This window comes from Zootermopsis nevadensis, unplaced genomic scaffold (genome assembly GCF_977971745.1).
Source record: "Zootermopsis nevadensis isolate Lab colony 2312 unplaced genomic scaffold, Znev_1.0 Znev_ptg000002l, whole genome shotgun sequence".
NCBI lineage: Eukaryota > Metazoa > Arthropoda > Insecta > Blattodea > Termopsidae > Zootermopsis > Zootermopsis nevadensis.
Window position 1 is genome coordinate 15,009,813 of NW_028259134.1, and position 21,851 is coordinate 15,031,663.

General features: G+C 36.4%; 1 protein-coding gene and 1 long non-coding RNA gene across 2 annotated transcripts in view; one reads left to right on the plus strand and one right to left on the minus strand.

The window, feature by feature from the left end:
* The window catches only part of LOC110839917 (uncharacterized), a 157,149-nt gene that overhangs the window by 81,155 nt on the left and 54,143 nt on the right, over positions 1–21,851 (plus strand). The gene's annotated exons all lie outside the window — the stretch shown is intronic.
* The window catches only part of LOC110839916 (uncharacterized), an 89,338-nt gene continuing 72,403 nt past the window's right edge, over positions 4,917–21,851 (minus strand). Inside the window, exons 3-7 of the mRNA XM_022084535.2 lie at positions 14,119–14,243; positions 10,896–11,120; positions 9,296–9,434; positions 8,127–8,256; positions 4,917–5,529 (exon numbers count right to left, since the gene is read on the minus strand). Of these exons, the coding sequence (XP_021940227.2) occupies positions 5,438–5,529; positions 8,127–8,256; positions 9,296–9,434; positions 10,896–11,120; positions 14,119–14,243 (711 nt within the window). The 3' untranslated portion in view covers positions 4,917–5,437. The remainder of the gene's footprint in view (positions 5,530–8,126; positions 8,257–9,295; positions 9,435–10,895; positions 11,121–14,118; positions 14,244–21,851) is intronic.

Sequence of the window (21,851 nt, forward strand, 5' to 3'; positions counted from 1 at the left end):
TGTTGTTCTTGTGTGATTTTGTGTAATTTTATCAAAATTTTGGAAGAACGTGCTGCCTCCATTTTGGGGTAGAAGGGCTACTTTCTTTAAAAACATCGGTTGCCATCTAGAAGACTACATTGCGTAAACTAAAATTTGAATGATTCTTTAAGTTTCTGTATGGTACAGTCATTTGAGAGTTGACAAATTATTAGCCGATCAAAAAATTACATGACATCCGAATATTTATATTTATAATGTTTAAAACCCAATATTGGAGTGTGGTATGCCACATTTCAGTGTAGATTAAATTTTTATAATTTTTAATTTTTCCCTTAATCTACGTTTAGGCCATCCTACTGTCCTTTTCTGCATTCAAAATTTTGGGCACAACATTTTGTCTTGTCTATGTCCCACCTGTTTATTTCTTCCTGATTATTCACCTAACATGTCTAATAGAAGAATAGAAATTGTGATGTTCCTCATTGCTTAATATTCTTCACTCTTCAGTTACTCTTTACCAGTTTACTCTTAATATTTTAACCCTGAGCTATCAAGCGGGTCGTTGTTTGTAATTATTTCTGTCACTTTCGGAATGTTTTTGGTTGTAATATTTATCAGATTATAGAGTATAGTGTCATGTTTTTCGAGGTATTTCTTAGCCTCTATTTCCTTAAGTATAATAATAGAAAATCCAAGTCGTTTAAATAGGATGTGATAAATGTTTTTCTCCAAGATGGAAGTAAATTATTGTCAAGATATCCCTACGTCTTTCGTGAAGGAACATTCCCAATGCAAAGATTTGAATGCTCTCCAAAACTTTTTCTTCAAATATGCGTAATGAAGGACAACACTTATATTCTAATATCGAACATAAATAAAAGTGATTTTCTTGTGCTAAGAATCATTAAAGTAGTGTGTATTCAGGGTCAGAATTAATATTCAAGTGAAAATTATAAATAAAGTGATTAGTTTATTTCTGCATAAACAATTATTGGCTTCATATGAAAAATAATCATGCATTAATTAACTGGGTGTTAGAGAAAACTACTGGGTGTGTAGAGGCGTCCATGTCCACTGCCTTGGCTGTATTTACATCCACTGCAATCATTGTGGACAGTCTATCGGGTTTCAGTCTTTATTAATCTTGTGTGTTGTTAGTGTATAGTACGCACTTCTTTAAAGCTTAAAGTGTCATTATAATGAGAAATGTTTTGAATCAAGGGAAAAGAAAATCAAGTTTGTTCATGCAGTAAATATTGATCCTCAGCTTTGGTCTCGAACACAGAATGATAAGACTGCCGATTTATACAGACTTTGAATATTAATAAAGGTAGAGTTTCAATTTAAACTTCTAAAAAGTCTATTTCGAGTTGTTTTTTTAAACATACATTCAATTACTTCGACGAATTGAACACAACGTCGGAATGTCATTTTGTCGAAGTTTTGACCGTTGAAAATAATTATTCTCTCCTTAAACCGATGACGTAGTTCGTTGACATCGGGAAGGGGTTTGTAATATATCTTGGTAAGGAAATGTCTGATGAACGTCTACGCAAGAAATACATTTTCTCTTTTATCTAAGCATTACGAATATGATGTAGTTTTAGATCTATTGAAAACTCGTAAGTCGTAATATTTGTCATGTCTGATAAAAGTTTACTGTTTGTTATTTGAACCCATAGGACTGAAAATTAACTAATCCACAATATCTATTATGTATGAAATAATAAAAAATGTTATTAACTATAAGTAATTGATACAATAGGACGGTAAATTAATACACTGAATTTATTCCGTCCTTGTCTCCCGTGGCCGTTTCAAGTCCATAAACAAACTGCCCCAAGGTAATAATTCTCCGCAGAATTACAGCCCTAACAACCCTAACACTGAGTTTCGTTTGATGATGAGTCATGCATCACACACGCACGCTCATAACACAGTCATAAACAGTATCCTATTTAGATTGAATCGTATATCATAACATTTTCCTTGAAATTACAGACATCTCTGTAGTTAAACTAAAGATTAGAATTATTAACACAGTAGCAATTAAATATTTAACAGGCACTCATATACATTAACATTTATGTAAGTTGTTTTATACTTTATAAGTATTTAATGACATTTGTTGGGCCAACGTTTCGTACGAAATAGTTACAATTTGGCGTAACCTGCACATGCTGTGTGAGCAATATTGGAATTGAGTTATCATCTAATCTGCTCTTGAAAGTGACTCATTATTATTCGCTAAGTTAATATCATTCAGTACACCTACCTCATCTCCTGACCATTCCTGTTGTACCAATACGTAGTTAATTCTGCAATTGATAGTAGCATCAGGAAGAAGTATAGCCCATTTCAAGCTGATTTAACTAGAACTGCCTTTGTAATGTGTTCACTGTTACCTTTTTCGAATCTGCACGAGATATTTTATGCATCAGTTGTACTCTGAAGTTTTACGTCGTTCTAGGTGTATCAGCGTGTGATCCTACTGTGGCGTATTTTAAAAGTTGCAGAAATATAAAAACATAAATTCATGAGTGAGATTTGAGTTTTAGAAGGCGGTGAAAATCTCGCTATTCTGGGTTGTGATGGCGTGTAAAGACGGATGTAAATGCCAAAGTTCTGGAGTTTTTTTACGGCGGTGAAGAAGTCGATAATGGTCTTCTGGGTTGCAAAGCCGTATGAACTTGTAGGCAGATACCAACATTTCGGAGGAACATACCGCCTCCACTTTTAACCCTGAAGATTGAGGCTGTGTTTTCGCCCGAAACTACGGTATTTACTTACAAGGCCTGCACAGCGTTAGAACCCAGAAGATAAACTTGGGCAATTTTATGTCATGCATTGTTTCTTGTTGTAAGCGCAGCAAATTACCCTACAGTTCTACATTTCTAATTTTGTATTAGCGAGAAACCTTATTTTATACCGCACTTAAAGGATGTGATGTATGCCACTTTAGCTCTGAGGAGATCCGAAGAACTGATTGCTATTTACCTGTTTGCATGCGCTTGTGTTTTCTGGCTTTCTAGCCTGCGGGCAATTGGAAATATCCCGGCCTGGATTCTCCGTTTCTGTTTCTTTGTCTGCTCTCGACGCTCGGACCATCGTCCGTAATTACCCGAATTAAAACAGGGTTCAAGCTAGTTTGTCTGCGCCGTGAACCACCCCGTATCAGACTTCAGCCATTCCCCCCCTTCCCTCGTCTTACGCCCACACAAGCTTTCCGACTGATTACTGAAATGGAAAGCGTTCCTCCAAGACCTCGTGAATTTCTTCAGTATCTTCATGCGAACTTCATCAGACACGTTAATGAACAGCGGTAACGTTCTGGACATCTATTCGGGGGTGGGCAACCAGTTCGAATTTCGGCTGCGTCAGCAGCTAACCTGAAAGAGGTATTTTGCGTCTCGTTACCCTCTGTAGACGAATTCCACAAGAGGGCATGCAACCGGTTCACTGCCGACTCCTTCCAAATTCTTGCATACTTATCATTCATAACAATGATCTAATCTGATTATTTGCTACATATGTATAATTTACGTGTGAATCAGATTTGTTAAATGGCCCGAAAATACAAAACATGTTAATTAGACAGATGTGTATGATTTCAATATGTGAGGTGTACTCCAGTTGGGAGTACGTATTTCTCATATGTGTTATTTGCCGCCAAGAATACGTCATTGACCATTGCTGACTTTGATTCATGTGTTGCGGACACAAATTTGTTGTTGCAAAGCAGAAAATAGCACGTTATTCTATATTCACATACATTCATTTGTCTTGTATAAACTCGGAAAAATATGTATTTAAAAAAATTTAAAATAAAATTAATATATTTTTTATTTACAAATCTTTCATGCAGTGAGTTTTTTTTTAAAAAAAAATTGATAAAGGTCAGATTTTGCCTTGCGTGAAGTAGGATTTATATTTAATTGGCACAGACGAATGTGAAATTTTCACTGCAGTATTTCCTGTGGACCTCGTGGTTTCATTTAAATTCTTTAGAGTTTTCAAGGATGAAGCATTCAGGCAGACACGGTGCTCCTACGTTTCAACCACGAAGGTGCATGTAGTATTGATTATATGTTTTTCTCTGACGTATCGTTCAGTAGATTCATAACGGCGCATAACTACACAAAATTTTACAACTGTAATTTTCATACAAAAGCATAATAGATTTGTACTACATGTTTATTGCCTACTGATGCATATTTACAGACCGTGACTAACAAAGTTTTTCGGTGACATTTTGAAAGAGAAGCAAATTTTATGCATAAATTACTTTACAATTTTTAGGTATGTAGGTAAAAAATAAAATTTCGAATAATATCAGTCTAGCTTCCCGCTTGCATGAACAGCTCTGTTCTAGACGGATTACAACGAAATTATGTGAACGACTGTTCTACACTTGAATATTATTTACACTCTTATAGCGTATAATATTTATTTCTCAATCTCAGTTTATAGATAAGTCAGAATAATTATTTTAAATCTATTAATTATTATTTATCCTTTTTTTATTACGCAAAAATTAAATAATAGCCTAAATGTAAATGTAAAGACAGAAGATATTATTTCCGCTGTCTTTTTCTAGAAAAGCACTGCAGAGCTGTATTTGCTAAATTAACCACAGTTTGTTTAAAAATTCCGATATTAAGATTGCTTCTAAACTTTATTTTATAGAGAAAACAGAGAGAAAACAAATTTTTACACATAAAAGTTCTCTTTCCTGAGAGTATTTCATAAACGTTATGTTAGTATTATTGTGAATCATATGGACCCAGTTCGGGAAGTGTAAATTATATCGCTCATTAATGGTGGTTCGCATATTCAGTGCAGACTAGAAGTCAATATATTTACGTAGACTATAACAGTTCATAAGTACATTTTCATGGACTGCACTGGTACAAAATTAAAAAGAACCAAGGCAGTATTTTCAAATTAGTTGTATTGAACACATTCCACCCCGTACGTTACAAAGTATCTATGATCTAAGGCTCATCTATAACATATATTTTGTAGGAGAATTTCTCCTTCAAATTGAAATTACCTCACATTAGACGGTAATTCACTTCAAGGAGTTAACATTGGTTTAGTTAGACGAGAGGCTTACCTTTGTCCTGATGGATTAACTAGGAGTGGTATGGAATGACACAAGCCCTGAAGATAAATTACATAACTCGGAGACCTGAGGGATTTGGTGGAAATAGAAGGGTTGCAGGAAGTAGAGTTTCGTATATGGAAACGATTAGAATTTATCTCATAAATCAGTTCTCCATGTTCAAGGTATTTCCCACTAATAACAGTCACGGATGTCTTCCGAATACCCCGTTGATCGATCACATACACTTAAAAAAAAGCTCCGTATTTTTATTTTCCTCTTATCCTTGTCAATACCCACAACTATGTCCATACTTTTCAAGTCACTTTATTCTGACTCGATATTACTTCACTAGGTGAAGTCGAATTGTGCTCCAACAGCGACGCTCAGTTCTTCAGACACAATTTCAGTCTCGCGGTACCACCGGGCAGTGTCAACGACAACTGAAAGAAAGAAAGAAAGAAAAAGGAAAATCACAGGCTGTTTCATAACTCTGTTAAAGTATTCCCGAAATGAAGTTGGCCGTATAAGAGGAAACTGAAACAAAGGACGCAAACTAGTAACAGATCATGAAATAGACTTGTCTGAAATAACATTAACACTTATAGTTTCAGAAAGTCATCCTGGGGGCACAGTCAGAATAATTATTACCAGAAATTAAACCACTAGAACATGTTACATGTTATCCATAGCAAGTTACAAGCTCATATATTGTATTCTAAAGGTTAATTGGACCGAATTCCCAACAGCTAAAAGACATAAATTAAGCCAATAATGGAAAAAGCAATTACAGGCCGGTTCATAATTGTGTTACCACTTTAAAGTTTTCTCAGTGTAAAGTATAAAGAAACACTCAGTAGTGTACGGGTTTGTGATAGGGTGAGTTGACACTTCAGCAGGAAATGCTTTCCAGAAAATAACCCAAAGCATGGAGTTATTAAAGTAAGTAATTAAATCTGTGACACAGCACTAATTGCACACTGACCATAGAAAAGTCACAACCAAAAGTTAATGAGCTTTCATTTGCAATAACTGAAAGATTGACGTTATGCCAGTAACGCATTACCAACTACAGGCTGATTCAGTTTAAACTTTTCATTTGTTATGTTCCGAGAGGGGATTTTCCTCATTTAAATTAAACTTCAGGTTGATAAAAATGCTGGAGTTATCACAGTCTGTAAAGTATCCCAGAAGTAAATATGGGTTAAACAATGTCAGACCTTTGCGATAATATAGAATGATACAGAACTGTTTAGAGATATTGCATAGTATGCGCCGAAAGTTAATATGATTTGGCTGAAATTGGACTTCATATTACAGTCTGTATTGCATTTCGAAAGGCACATAACGAATCTCACTGTAAGCATGTGTGTGTGTTTCCACGATTTTCTCTTTTATGTTGTCCTGTATACTTTGACGCCTTGCGTCGGGCTGGCCCTATTTCCAAGGAGTCCTGCCAAATGTTTAAACAGATTCGTAATTTTACAAAGTAATTTTTAATTAGAAGAGGCCATAATTCCTGAAGAATAAGGAGGATTACTACAATTTATTACCTCGAAGGTAACATCAGTTACGGATGGATGCAAACTGATGTTATTTTGTTGACTGTCTACTTCCGACTCACCGCCGTGATAACCTGAAATCTCACCTATGTTATTTATCCTGTAGTGTGATACGAGAGTTTCAGTTGGAGATGCAGTCCAATTATTGTAACATTAGTATGACCAAGTTCAGGCTGGTTTTGAGAGAATGTTACTACTTAAAGTTCTAGTTTTGAAATTGAACCTGGCGATGTCTGCTGTGTACGTCCTCGTTAAAATTAAATCAATTTGGCGTCACTGACCACAAAATGGCATTTTTATAGATGGTATATGAATTAAAATCAGTATATTATTAGCGTGATATTTTAGACGTAATGGATCCTTCTTACATCTTCCGCTTGTGATGCAAGGACCATAATAAAGTTGTATAAATAACTTATTTTTCGGGTACGTTATTTTAGCTTTAGGCAATGAATGTGGACGTTATTACCTTTCCTGCCAATTTTCAGTACAATGGGTTTATATAAGGGCTTATGATGCAAATACATAAAGTTATTTCAATATTTTAACTTCTCCCACATCGACCGCAAAACGCATTCCACATAATGACGATGATAACACAAAAATATTACCTCAAATCTCATAGGACTGGTATTATAAAGAATAAATGTACGCGTGGTAAACTTTTATTACTGACAAATGCAAAAATCACTGCCATAAGATTACAATACTGACTGAGGAATTATCAAACCACATCAAATTTGTCATATGTTCCGTTTAATATGTACAAATGCAAAACTGAATTCTGTTATAACTTTAATCTGACTCGCACTGAGTGCGTTATTTTAATATCCGTTCTTATATGTATGTCACTACGCAGCCTTAATATTGATCTGTGTTACGTTTTCGAGATTATATTTGTAATTTAACTTAGTTGTTTCTGTCTATTAATATTATTCACAGTCCTTCAGCTAGGTGCGTCTTTTCTGCAAATGATAGATTTTGTACATTTTTGACAAGAACATTGTCTCCTTTGAGGACACCTAGATACGAAGAAGTGTGTAGATTGATCATATGTATTTAGTTTTAGTCTTAATTTTCTGTTGTTTTCTGTACTTCGTATTTATTTTATCTTCTTGTGTTTGCTCTGTAATTGGCTCCTGTAGCTGTCGAGTCAGCTCGTTAAAATAAAGAATTGAATTATTTAGGAAACAGAAACTTTGCAATATTTTGTCACTTTTCCTTAATTTGTAACAACAAATAAATTTTAGATTCGGAATACGCCGATTTAAGTAATTATTCCACTGGAAACTGAATCTACAAACTGTACAATCCAGCAATATTCAGATTAAATTTGTAACGCTTCCAGTAACTTGCTGCATTTCCAGTACATTTTCAGCAACGTTATCCTTCGCAGTTTCAAGTCCAAAGTTGAATCCCCAATCTCAGAGCAGATGGTAGAACCTAACCTATACAGTACATTCATTGTAGCTACTTACTAATCTCTCCTGGTTCGACTGTGACGTCAAGCGATTCGCATTGATAGTAACACTCTGGCGGCGGATGGAGGAACCATCGCTTGCTTCCTTTGAGCTGAGCTTGCCAAGATGGCCGATTAACCACATCAATCTGAAAAGAACAGAAATTCAAGAAATCGATATTTAAGGTGAAAACATATTTTATGTACGAAGTATGAACTTTTGAAATGCACCTCTGAAAGTAAAAATCGACAGTTAAAGGAAGCAATTAGAAGTGAAAGGCTCTCAGGAAGTAATTATCGGACTGAAGGAAATGAATCAGACAGTACTTCGAAAAGCAGAAGGTAGAAAGTACGAGGCAAGTGGGGGGGGGGGGGGGATCATAGATTTAATACACAACCCCATGCTTTTCTTCTCTTGGTTGTAGACGTAATGCTACCACCTGCTATACCATCTTAAACAATGGACTGTAGATGAGTAATCGACCACGGTACTTTTATATTTATGATTATTCTCGTCAATATGTCTGGTTTGTGAGGAGAGAAGTCCTCTTACATCTAATTCTCGAGCCCTATAATCGAGACTGGTATTTCAATCCTAATTTTCAGCCCTACGGTTAGTATTCCTGTACACGACGTTTCGGGAATTGCCTGGTCTCCCGTATTCAGGTCGTTCGTTGTCATTATTATTAAATTGGTTAATTTATTAATTGTTAGAAGTTGTCAGGATCGAAGTCACGGTGTTCAGGGGTAGGCTTACATTTCGGCAGTTGCAACTATTACTGGAAGAGGCAGGTTACCTGAACAGATTTGTAGAGCCAACTCCTGAAATGAAGTCTAAGTGCCCATATTAAACAAAATATTTCCAAAGGCAGTTTCAAAAACACATACTCTTCAGATAGCCTTCGTACTGCGACTAACAGCTGAATAAAATTGAGATCTACATGTAATGGTAGGATGGATTGGAAATAATGTGGATAAATATAGTGGTGGCCTATTTGAAGACATTAACCCAACATTTAATTTCACGTCTTTAAGAAAACCACGAAAGTCTCAGTCAGGATAACCGGTCTCACGGTCTAGATTTGAATGTGGGCCATCCTGGGTATAAAGCAGGAGTGCCAACCACTGCACGTAACATTGCCCGTTCTAACTGCAGTACTTGATACTTGTTATATCAAATTCACTCACGTGTATAGGTTCTCGGTAACCTGAACTGGCCAGGTAAATCCACTCGAGCTTTTGTCTGTCACTGGTACTGGGAGGCAAGAAGTAGGGACGTCCATAGTGCTGACGCAAGATGGCGACTGCTCGCTCGTCGCAGTTCCGCCTGTTGTGAGGAAGCGATTTTACTGATGTCTCATAAGATATTGTAGATGCGTCATATTGTGATTTATAGTATTCAAAATATATATTAAAATTATCCGTCAATCACAATATAAAATAAAATAATTAAAGGTTAAAATATCATTTTACGTTCCCTATCGAGTACTCGATTTACATGTGAAACATACACTTGTGGAACATACACGACATGTTTCGGCTCTATATAGCCATCATCTGGTGTTATGTATATAAACTCTTCACTGGATTACTGATTTTTACTGATTTATTAATGATTTTTATTTTTCTTATGATGTTCTTGTCCTCCACATTGTTTCTTCATTCGCTGCAGTATCACAGGTCTCATAGTTAATTTTACCACTCAACATCATGAAAAGGCAAAGATCTCTGCTTTAGAACTACTGCTGCGGGTAAAATAACACAAAGAAACTTGCAGCTAATAAGAGAGACAAGAAATAAGAGACGATAGGCGGATAAACAATGCAACGGAAGAAGTAACAATAAAAATAAAAGTTAAAAATATAAACATATTTTATGTACTTCTCTTTTTAAGTCTAATATTAGTGAGGGCTGAAATAACAGACTTCCTACAATCCAGACAACAATTTTTCACTGTTTAGACTACATGCATAACAAGAATGTTCGAGAAGTTATCGCTTCAGCATGGTCCTACAGTTTACAGTTGCTTACGCTTCTGAAATACACTTCTAGAGGTTTGGCTGCTGTAACACATACATTCTTTGGATGTTACTGAAACCGACGTATCAATAGATCCTTTACATATTTAATAGTACATTTCTTCTCAGTGAGACACAGCTTAATAAATCAAGACATGCTTGTGCATCCATGCCAAGACAATTCCGTTGGATACAGAAATGGTGGAATCGAAGAAATCGACTCTCAATTTCTGATGTGACCCCAGGAGCATGAGAAATGATGGTCTGATCAAGTATTAAATACGTCTTCTTTCGAAACATGTGTGAGAGGGAGGACTTCGAGCAGAAAACTATCTTGGGGAAAATATGTAGAGGAAAATATGTCTCGGATACTAGCGGAAGTGAAAATGTAGATCAAACAACCGACAGTACACCTGTACCAAACCCTGGGAAGAAGAAAAACGATTATAGATCTGTCTGTGTATAAACTATACTTGCATGGCGTTTTTTTCCGTAGATATTCTAACCAAAACTGGTTGAACAGACACATGGTAACTGTGCCAGTGATCGTTGAGAACGAAATAGGTTGGTGATGATACCAGACACTAGTAATTACGTAGATTTTTACCTATATATCTAAGCTGTATTGGCCTATGAGCATAAGAACGATAAGAAGATACTGATAATTATGTAGTTCGTAACAAGTTATGTGCAACGATCTATGGAGCATAATGCAATGGAATCAAGAGCGTAGGAACATACATTTTGCATGCGATTCACCTAGTACGTACCATCCGATGTGCCACGGCTCAGTGTTTGTTTTGTAACTGCCGTTAAAGACCTCGCCAAGATTGGCAAAGCCAGAGTTTGTAGCTATAAGTTGGCAGCCCTGTGACTGTTGGGCTTGAGGAAGTTGTTGATAAAGTGTCTTGAGAAATCGGAAGTCAAATACATGCTGCGCCGTCCAATTGCGCATGGCATCAGTCACAATCACAGGATGTCCCGAATATGTGTATCTGAAAATAAAAAGTTGTCAGTGGAACCACGGTTCCGGAGAATTTGACGTAAATACGTCTATACGGAAAGGAAGTTTATATATTGGCTTTATTCTAAATATTTCCATTATACATGCTTTACAATTGAGATGTTTGATTAAGACATTGCTTAATCAACTTGAATTAGTTACGCTTAAGATGGGTCTGTGGCAGATGAATGTAATGTAAAGAAATGTAATGTAACGTTTCCTAGGTAACAATAATGCCGAGTAAACACGACGTTCCCTAGGTACACTTGTTACACTTTTTCGTTTCCCTTTTTCGTTCCCTTTTTCGTTTCCCTTTTTCGTTACACTTTTTTGCCGAATGACCCTTCCTTATAGACGTATTTACGTCAAAAAATATTATAGTTGTTCAAATGCCACTTTTTTTTCTGCGAAGTTCTTAACACTCATGGTCCCTTTAAAAAATTTAGTGTACATTACGAGGCTATCAAGAACTGTCAAATAATTCAGTTCAATTCATTTATACGGAAGCGTGTTAATATCTGGGTACCGAATTTCTGTTCTTCCGAATGTTGTGTAGGACTCAAAGCACAGCTCCGTGAAATTCTGACATCTTTCAGCTACACATTCATTAGGAGTGATAATTTTTCTAGAACACGAGCGTTGGAGGAGCTAAAATTTTATTTTTAATTGATATATATGCACTACATAGTGGACAGACGGGGGTTGGAACGTTAATATTTAAATTCGCAAATATTTACACCGTAAGAGACATAATGCCGAAACTTCTAGGGGCCTAAGACATGAGAGAGAAAAAATGAAGTTGAAATAGTTTGTGAAAATGTAAACTTGTTCAGGTTAGGATCAAATAGCGAGCTTATGTGAAAACGGTAATGAACCTTAGGGTTTCAAATTTTTTGTCCATCTAATTGCAAAGTAGCTTCTAAATCAAGGTCCAGCATCACGAAGTTCAGTGAGTGAGCGAATTCAGATTCTGATCTTCTGAGTTCTTGCTCCGTGTTGACTTGCAGGGATAACGCAACGTTTCTCACGAGCATGCTGCCTTCATCTTCATGCCGCAAGAAAAAAGAAGACCAAAATCTGAAATATTACACTTAGCTATCCAGTCAGCTGTTTAGTTAATAAGATAGCATTTAATATCTGCATAGCAGTATTCGTTTAAGAAAATATAAATACCTGAGTAACCTTTCATAAATACCTCTTAGTCCTGCAGTTGATACAAATTAAATTAAATAAAAGCAGTCATGAATGAAAATGCTTCTCTTGACTCCATAGAAAGCCCTGGAAACTACTCATGAACGCTCACAAATATTTATCGTACGTATTTCTTCCTAAAGTGGTCGTACAACAGTTGTTGTACATCTTTTTAAAACTAAGAATTTTTGGAAGGAGATGTATACAAAACGGGTATGTGAAAAAGAGACGAAGAAGGAAGTAAAGAAACTTAAAAGCTGTAAATGTTCTTGATATAAGAAGATTTAGATACTAAACATTATCTGTACCATTTTCTTAGAAGGAATGTAATTTTCCGTTTAAGTATTAAAGAGCTTTTTCGTACTGTTATATGTTTAAGACAGACGCAGAACCAATTTTGCGTCTTAATAAATTTAATCTGTTTGTGTGTGTAAGGAAGAAGGGGGCGGTGCAAGACATGACGATGACGTCGGCTTAGTCTTCTCCTTTGTTCTCTTACGGCTTCCCATTTCTTCGACTGCCTCCTCTCCCCCTTCCGTTTTTCTCAGTCCATTGCTTAGAACAGCAATCTGGACCAGAGCCATGCATCTCACGCACTAATTCTCACATACATTTCTTCTTCTTTTCCTTTTTCTTCTTCTTCTTCTTCTTCTACCTCACAGCAACGCTTTCAAGTAACAAATCCATGTACGGGACCCACTAATTTAATTATGGCCCACATTTTTTAATTTCTTTCTATTCATTTCTTGTAAAGGTCGCAGTACTTAGCGTCTAATTTAGTTTAACCTGATTAATTTTGTCACGTTATTTAATGAGAAACATGTCACATGTTACTTGGCAACACAAGCGCAATAGAAAAACATAAATCTTATCTTACCATTACTTATGTGTTTAACAGCGTGATATCCTTAAACTAATACGTATTCTTGGACTTGTCTGTAATAAAAATTTTCTTTAAAACAAACAACGTTTCGGAAGCTGACCGTGCTTCCGTGAATACTTGAAAATATAAACATAATCAGTTGATTTCATTGGAAAGTGATCATCTAAATCCCCTGATGACAATAGCAGATGCATCTTCCGAAATGTCGTTTTTAAAATCAAATCAAGAGACGAAGAAAAATGTCTAAGTATACGCTCCAGTTAAATGACACGCCTTCTTCGAAAGCCTTTAGATCAGCATATATTCACCATCAGCCGTCAGTTGTGCCATTTGTAACGGTTCTGCTCTCAGTGATAAATTGGCCAGAAACCCGGTCTTCTGGTAAATATGTGAAATACACTTAAACTTGACTACTGAAGAAAGAAATATTATTTATGACATTAAAAAATCTTCATTTTTTGCTCATTTATTACGGTTAATCATCAACCATTGTAACTTAGCATATGACATAAAGGATATTAGTTATAAGATGTAAAATAAATGAAAGGGTCGCTTTCAGTTTGCAACAGACTTACCACCTTCCATCACAATAATAACCCACATTAGACAGTACTTTTAAAATTCATAATCATGTGAGATTTAGGTGTTGATGGTGGCCAAGACGTCGATGTTGGTATTCTGGTTTGTAAAGCCATGTGGGCTCTAGGTACATAACAGTTTTTCGGAAGAACGCACTGTCTCTATCGTCAGCTCTAGAAATAACATACTACATACTTCCTCCGTCTTCAAACCTGAAGATGGATTCAGTATGTTCCTCGGAAACGTTGGTAACTGTATTCAAGTCCGCACGGCGTTACTACCCAGAGGGAAAACATCAACATTTTTAAGTACAATGATTGTGTGTGGGCAACTTTACCTTTTCTTGAAGTTTGCCGGGGAGATGTTGGCAATTCTCTCGACCTGTCTCAAACCTCGGCACATGTCACAGTCTTCCGGCGGGCGGAACATCCGAACCAACTGCTGGGGCATGTTGATAGTGCACTGCAACACAAAGCGACAACTTCATGAAACCGCTAGATGAGTTAACAGCTCGTGGACCGCGTGCCAAAACCACTTGTTAGGGGATTTGAATATATGTTCCTTTCCAGACACGTCTCCGTCAGCAGTGGAACTGCCAAACGTGTTACATACTACGTAATAATTCCAGGTATCTCTTGTCCAGACGCATGTGAGAAATCATTTCTAATTAATGTAAACTAATCTAAACACCTCCTCGTGTCGAGAAAATATCCTCAAGAGAGACGTAGTTCTTGCTGAAAATATCCAAAGATTTGCGTGAAAGTATAAAGTCCTCTTATTGGACTAAAGGCACACGAATACCAGTAGTGTCCATGATGGACTGGCAGCTTATTTCTCACTTTAAAACAGAGGCAAATCATCGAGAAGTCGTCGCCTAGAATAAAGTGTTCTAAAATTAAAATAACTTACAATATTTAACTGAAAATGTAATAACACATATAAATAATAAATTATTTATAACAGTTTCATCGTGTACTAATTTTAGATCTATGTTATAACTAATCCAGTGACAGAAGCATATAAATCGAAACTGTAATCAAAGTTAAATCCAGAATCCGTGAGAAATGCGATACTTGTTTGTGCTGTATAGCAGTGAATTTTATATCGCCATAGAACTGTTTACAAGCCGACAGTATTACATATCAGCACTGTTTTGAAATTTCCCATATGCTTTTGTATAAAATTCGTCTCTTGTATCATGCCATTCACTTTTCGTAATAGTTATGTACAATATTTTAATTCAAATATTAAACTGTATAATGTTTTGAAACTGTTATTGTTGAATATTTTGTGCTTAATATTCGGTGTTATTGTAGAAACCAAACGCGTTTATATTCAGTTGTCTTTATGCATTATTTCAATATTTTATGTTTATTTTTATTTTCGAAACAGAAGAGCTACGCATTTATCTGTGACTGTGTAGCTATTCATAGTGTTTGGTAAGTTAGTAGGGGCTGTTGCTTTGTATGATTCATACTCGCTGTGTTTAAACGCGAACAAAAAAACTACATTTCCACTCCTGCATACTTTTGTTATTCAGACACTTGTGTATTCAGCTGCTGAGCTCCTGTGCTACCCATTCCATTCCATCACCTCCCGATACTATTTTTTTTACTGCAGACAATGTAACAGAGCACATAATTCAACTCAGGAAAGGTCAATACCATGAAACCGATTCCCGTTACGAAATAAAACAAGCGTTTCACCAGAAACGAATTCGAAATGTGTTTCTTAATTCCTGTATTCGAATTCGCTTTGCTTGTATTTGTAAAATATTTCAAAGCGATGTACTTTTTTTGTCCATCTACCTGTCTGTCTAGTGAAGATGTTTTTGTTACGTAAAATTAAACAAATAAATAAAAACATGTACGTTCTCATTCAGTAGCTGGAGGTGTTGTTTTAATCAATTTAGTAACCTCTACGTACAAAAATATACTATTTGCATCATAAACAAACTTTCGTTTTAAAAGTGTTTTGTCTGTTTAAGTATTGTTTCTCCTGATGATAAATTTCACGTCGGTGTATTTTCATTTGAAAATTGTTGGCGCGTGGAATTAGTTCATCACGTCTTTATGGTTGGATAACCAGATTTTCACAGAAAGAAAGGTGACGGTATTCAATTTTGAACAAGGGGTAACTTCAAATATTTTACAAAACATAAACCCATAATCTTAAATTAAAATAAAATATTATGTCTCTAATATTATTCCCTGGGCACAAACGTTATTAAAAGAGATCTTAAATAAATAGAGTGTGAAGATTTGGACCGGATTAATCTAGCAGAGTATAAGGTGCAATGGCGAACTCTTGTGAACATGACAATGAGCCTTTGGTTTCCTTCAGAGACAGAATTTCTTTGCTAGTTCAGCGATTAACAGCGGCTGAAGGAAAACGTCACATGCAGTTGGTTGATTTATCCGCAACAAACAATTAATCTCGTGAAACAGTTATCTACATAGTCAACTTCGAGATCTCGATTTCTTGTTTCCAGATCGTACGAACTCTGATGCCACTGTCTTCACACATTTAACTGGCCGCCACTTTTAAATTTAGTTCTCTGTTAAATCTCTCATTTATCAAAGCGCCTTCTGAAGTTCAATCGACTACAAATTAATTTTCTGGAGACCTCGTGGCCTGGATGATGAACAATGCATCGCTTATTTAATCTATCTGTGTAGTTTTCTATCCTGTTTTATATCGGGTACACGAGATAATTTAGAACACACACTGCCCTTAATCTTCCAAAGGCTGTTTGGTTTTATAGTATTATAGAATGATGGAATGGTATTTATACACTTTGCAAATAAAATATAGGCATGGATTCTTTTAGAAATTCCTTTATTCTTTTTAGCTCAGAAAAACTATACTAAACAGTAAAATGCAATAAAAAGTTTGTCAGTATAAATTCATTAATATTTCTGGAAGGGAAAAATTATGTAATGAAGAATTACTTATATCGTGTATAATCCGTAAGACTTTCTCTTCCATATGTGTGTACTACTTTTGTACCATGTATTTTGTTAGGTCAGGTCAGCTTTCCAATGTTATGTATTGTGGCTTTCCTGGTCCCATGTACCCCATATATGAAATATTTAAGTCGACGTCGTGACGCTTGGCGTCGGTTTTATAGCTTCGTGTCTTGTGGAATACCTTCGCGTATGTCCGCGATTTGGCGTCGCGACTGTAGGTGTCCCGACGCTCGTCGTCGGTTTGCGAGCGTAGTGTATTGTGGCTTCCCTTGGGTCATGTACGCTACATGTGAATTCTTGGGTCGTTGTCGTGACGACAGACATCGCGAAGCTCCGCTTCGGTTTTCCAAGATCGTGTCCTTTGGCGTCTCCGATTGGTTTGTATTCGAATTTGAAATCGGTGTCATGACGATAGGCATCTTGATACTTGTCATCAGTTTGCCATCGTCGGATTTGATGCTCATTTGTCTGAAATACAGCCTGCCATTCTTAAATATTAATTTCTTTATTTTTCCAGTAGTGAAGTTATCCCACGTGTCAGCCATCTCTCATTATTATATGAAGTGAACATTTTCGCAGAGGTCTCACGGGAGCAATGCAGTACTATAACCTAGAAACAAATTATAAATCTCATCTCGTACACATGCGTGATATATTGAACACAGGAGCGATATTTTCATTAGTCTGGACTTGTGCAATGGCAGATATAGTTACAACCTCGCTAACAGATAAACACTTTGTAATCCATTATAAAGCTGCTTTTAATCACGTGAGTAGTCAGCATTGTGCCGAAAGTTTGATATATTAATACCGACTGCTTGTTTGTTTCTCTCACAAAACTGCGAACAGTTCAGCTTCATTAGAACTGTGGAGACTATTGTAAAATTAATGAAACTAGAATTATTATACCAGATATGAAATTCGTATAATTGTGAGTTTATTTACATCAGCGGGTATTACCCCTTTTTAAAACGTAGTGTCACTTTCATTATTTCTTATCGACTCGCGGGCCTCAAGTTTATAAATGCAGGACGCTTTTGCGAAACCTTACGGCAATTTATTGAGATTACTACTAACTTGACCTTCTATTACTAACATGTTTAAGGCATTTGACACTGCTTTTGGTTCATTTATCTTTCAATAAGCCAAAACTAATTAACTAACTCCCTGGTAGCAGAACCCGCTAGTCCAACACCAACAATGTCAAAGCCCGCCACTGGACACGATCCCGAGCCAACTCTGTCCATTTTCCATCCTCAAAGCCCACCTCCCTAAGCTCCATCTTGATATCCTCCAATTTACTTCTTGGTCTGTTCAGTGGTCGTTTTCCAGAAGGATTCCCTATCAAAATTCCGTATGCATCCTTTGCCTCCCCCATGCGTGCCACTTGTCCACCCCATCGGAACCTCCTAGATTTTACTATCCTTTTATGTTAGGTGACCCGTACAATTCACGCAGCTCCTCATTGTGAAATATTCTCAATTCCCCGTTTATTTAATCTTTCCCGGGTCCAAATATCTTACTGAGCACTTGTAATGTACGACATTAACAAACAGCGTTTTCTGATATTATATTTGATAACTTACTCGAATCTGTAAGATTGGCCCATTGGTAAAATTCTTTACTTGAACAAGGCATTTGAATATCGACGGAGTCTACCGCTGTCTTGTTCGAGATTTCTCGTGGTCTTAAATCACTCCCCCATTCCAACGCCATAGAACACAAGCAGTTAAAAATCTATAGCAGAGAGTTCTCGCTGGTGTTTTCTTGTCCTTAGCTGCTCGTGACAGATCGAGAGAAAATGTTTGCGTGGAAATTTAGAATCTGATGTAATAGAAATCATTAATCACGTCTTTGTAATGAATTGAAGATTCCTTTGAGAGTAATTTCTTTCTTTCTTTTATTTAACGTCTCTGAGTTTAGGCACAGGCTATAAAAATTGAAAGGCGAGGGGTTAATTGAAAGAAATAAAGATATCGCTTCACAATCAGTGTTCAGCGGAGCGTCAAGTTTTCATTCTCTGAACTTCTTTTGAAATGCGTTTCACCTGTTGTCTCTGAGTACAGGCCACTTTCTTTAAAGAATGTCAGCACCATTTGTATAGAATCGTCACTCTTGATTTCCTAGTCTCGCAGTGGAAAAAAGTACGGGTTTTGGCATCTCATTTTTATTGAAGAATATGCACTGGATTCGTCTGCGTGGAATAAAATACAGTGGCGAGTTTTTATGAATGCAGACAATTTTCTGAATTACTGGGAGGTTCTTAATTTCTCAAGAATTATCTGCTTCATGGAGTTAGTTGTTTCTAAAACCGTGAAGATTAAGATATAGAAAACTGTAATTTTACCTGGTATTTTGTGTGTGAAACTTGGTCTTTCGTATTGAAAGAAGATTATAGAGTGAGGGCTTCAGACGATGGTCGGAGAGGCTGCTTGGATCAAAGAGGGTGAAAGTAATGGTGGCTGCTAAAATGCAGAAAGAGGAAGCTTCTTAATTTGTATTTTTCACCAAATATTTTAGCATGATGCTGTCAAGGAAGATAGAATGGGCGGGGGATGATAAATGCATACTGAAATTTGGTCTGAAACGTGAAGACATTAGTTAGAAGCTCCGAGAGTCAATAAGTGTATAATATTAAACTGAATCTTAAATGTAGAGTATGAGAGTGTGGATTTGATTTATGTGGCTCTGAACAAGAACCAGTGGCGGCCTCTTGTGAAAATGGCAGTTATTTTTTGTGTTTCTTAAAACGATACTAATTCATTGATAAACCGAGCGATCATTAGCTGCTCAATCAAGTACGACTCATCGACACGAAATTAATTTACGTGTGATAATAGTTACGATGTCAATCGTTAACTTTACATTTTTTCTGGAAACACAGCCGTCTAGATACATTTTCTTTTAATGTCAGTCGTTTACTTGAATAAATTGTATATTTACGAAAAAATAACCAGGGTCAGCTTTATCGATTCTGAATTACAATAAAACTATATAAAGGGGAATGGTGAAGGAGAGAGGAGTGATGCTACAAGGTTCATCTCTTCTCCTCCAGGTGGTGTTGCGCGTGAGGCATATACGAAACATATCGATCAAGAAGGCTGTGGAGCGGGTAGCATGAGCCTGCATAATAGAACAGCTGAATACGGGTGGAGCCCATACAGCCAAGGGATTATGTAGAAAAGAATTGGGTTTGTTCCCTTCCTTTTGTTTACAAAAAAAAAAAAGTGATATTCAAAGTCTTGGGAAGAAACTTAGCTCATCTACGCATCGCTAAGCTTCTGCTGTGAGCTTAAACTTGCTTTTCAAAAGCCATTAGTCTAACATTGCATAAGAAGTTAGCCCATTAAATTATTTGATATGGTAATTAATTGCCACAAACTCAAAATACCCAAGAAAGAAAAATGGTGTTGAAATGTTTTATGGCTTCAGATATCGAAGGTAATGTTCTTACTGAAAAAAGTGAAAGGAGATAATAAGGTCAAATAGCTTTTGTAACTGGCAATTTATATAAAATATTACACATAATGCCCTACTAAAATAGCTCTATAATCACTGTTCAATGCATGATGTATATAACCTTACCATTTGTTGCTGTGTTTCTGTACTTTGGCTTGAAGTTTTCTTTCTTTGCTTTCAGAAGTTAAGGACGGCCAGCACATTTTTGCCATGTACTGATATTGAAAATTTATTAAATATAATCAATATTTTAATTTACCTCCATCCATGCTAGTGCTAATATTTATTTTTTCAATAAAAGAATTAAAAACACGTGTCCCTCCGTTGGTCAAGATTTATAAGCAAAATATTCGTGGATTTTCAGCTACTTGAACTATGCACTGCCGTGAAGAAGTAAACAAAATCAATATTGAATTTTTATGGATGTGAATTTAGTGAAGTGAAGATACTCGAAGTATTAATTGCGGTATATATCTGGCATCTAGAAGCATAAATATAAAAAAGCGTAAAATTATTTCGTTTTTTAAAATGTTTTATTGAAGGGCGAAGATTTATATGAGAACAACGCTGTCACGAAATATTTCCTTGGCGAAGGAGTTCTTAGATTTGAACTTCATGTACGACTGTCTATGCTGATGAAAGAGATCACTCTTTATCACAATCCAGAATTTTTTTTAAGTAAGTTTCCATTTCTGGATAAGTTCCTATTCTGTTCTTGAAGATATCAGTACAGGTGTACCACACATTGTAGCCAGTGATGCAAACATTTACCAGCTGAGGAAAATGTGTCAGAAGTGCATCTACGCTGTGTTTATAATCTGGAATTAAATACCGGCGACATTCTCTCCATCGCTGAATGAATCGATAGGAGGCCAGAAGTTTTGAAGTTCGAAGCTCGATCGGAAGAAAATGTTTTGAAGCGCGGACTGGTTATTAGAGAAACAGGCTCTAAAACTTTAGCGGCACGTGTACAAGATACATATTAAAATAAGGGTAAAATTTGTGTCAACCATCTCATCGTACGAGTAAATAACATATTTCAGCAAGTACGAGCATGAACAGGGTTAAGAGAACCATCTTTCTCAAGACTGTGTTAATATCTTTGACTAGCTACTGCGCTCTGGAAAGAAAAAGAATCCCCACGGATCTGAGATTTGAGGTTTTCAGGGCGGTGAAGATGTCGACTGTGATCTCCCGGATCTTGCCGCCGTAATCTCGTAGATGTTTACCAATATTTTGGGGGAACGTGTCTCTGTAAATTCCTCCGAAACGTTGGTAACCAACTACAAGACCACACAATGTCACATCTCTTAAGACCACAATCGATCGCCGTGATGTTGCGGCAACTTCTCCGACATTTTTGTGTGCTGCAAACGCAGTTATAATGAGAGATATTCAGAACATTAATTTGAGTGCATGTTTTAAAACAAATGTTGGCAACCTGGAACGATTTTCAGTTAACACGTATCCCGTACTGCGTACATATTGGAAGTACCGTGCAGTTAATTAAAGGTAACAGGGGACGGTGTAATTGGCTAGTAATTAACTCCGTGAGGCACAATCCTATTTTACTTATTTGTGGTTTATTTACCGACATTCTTGTACCTCAGGCCGTACAGTGCCGATAGAACCTGACATGATC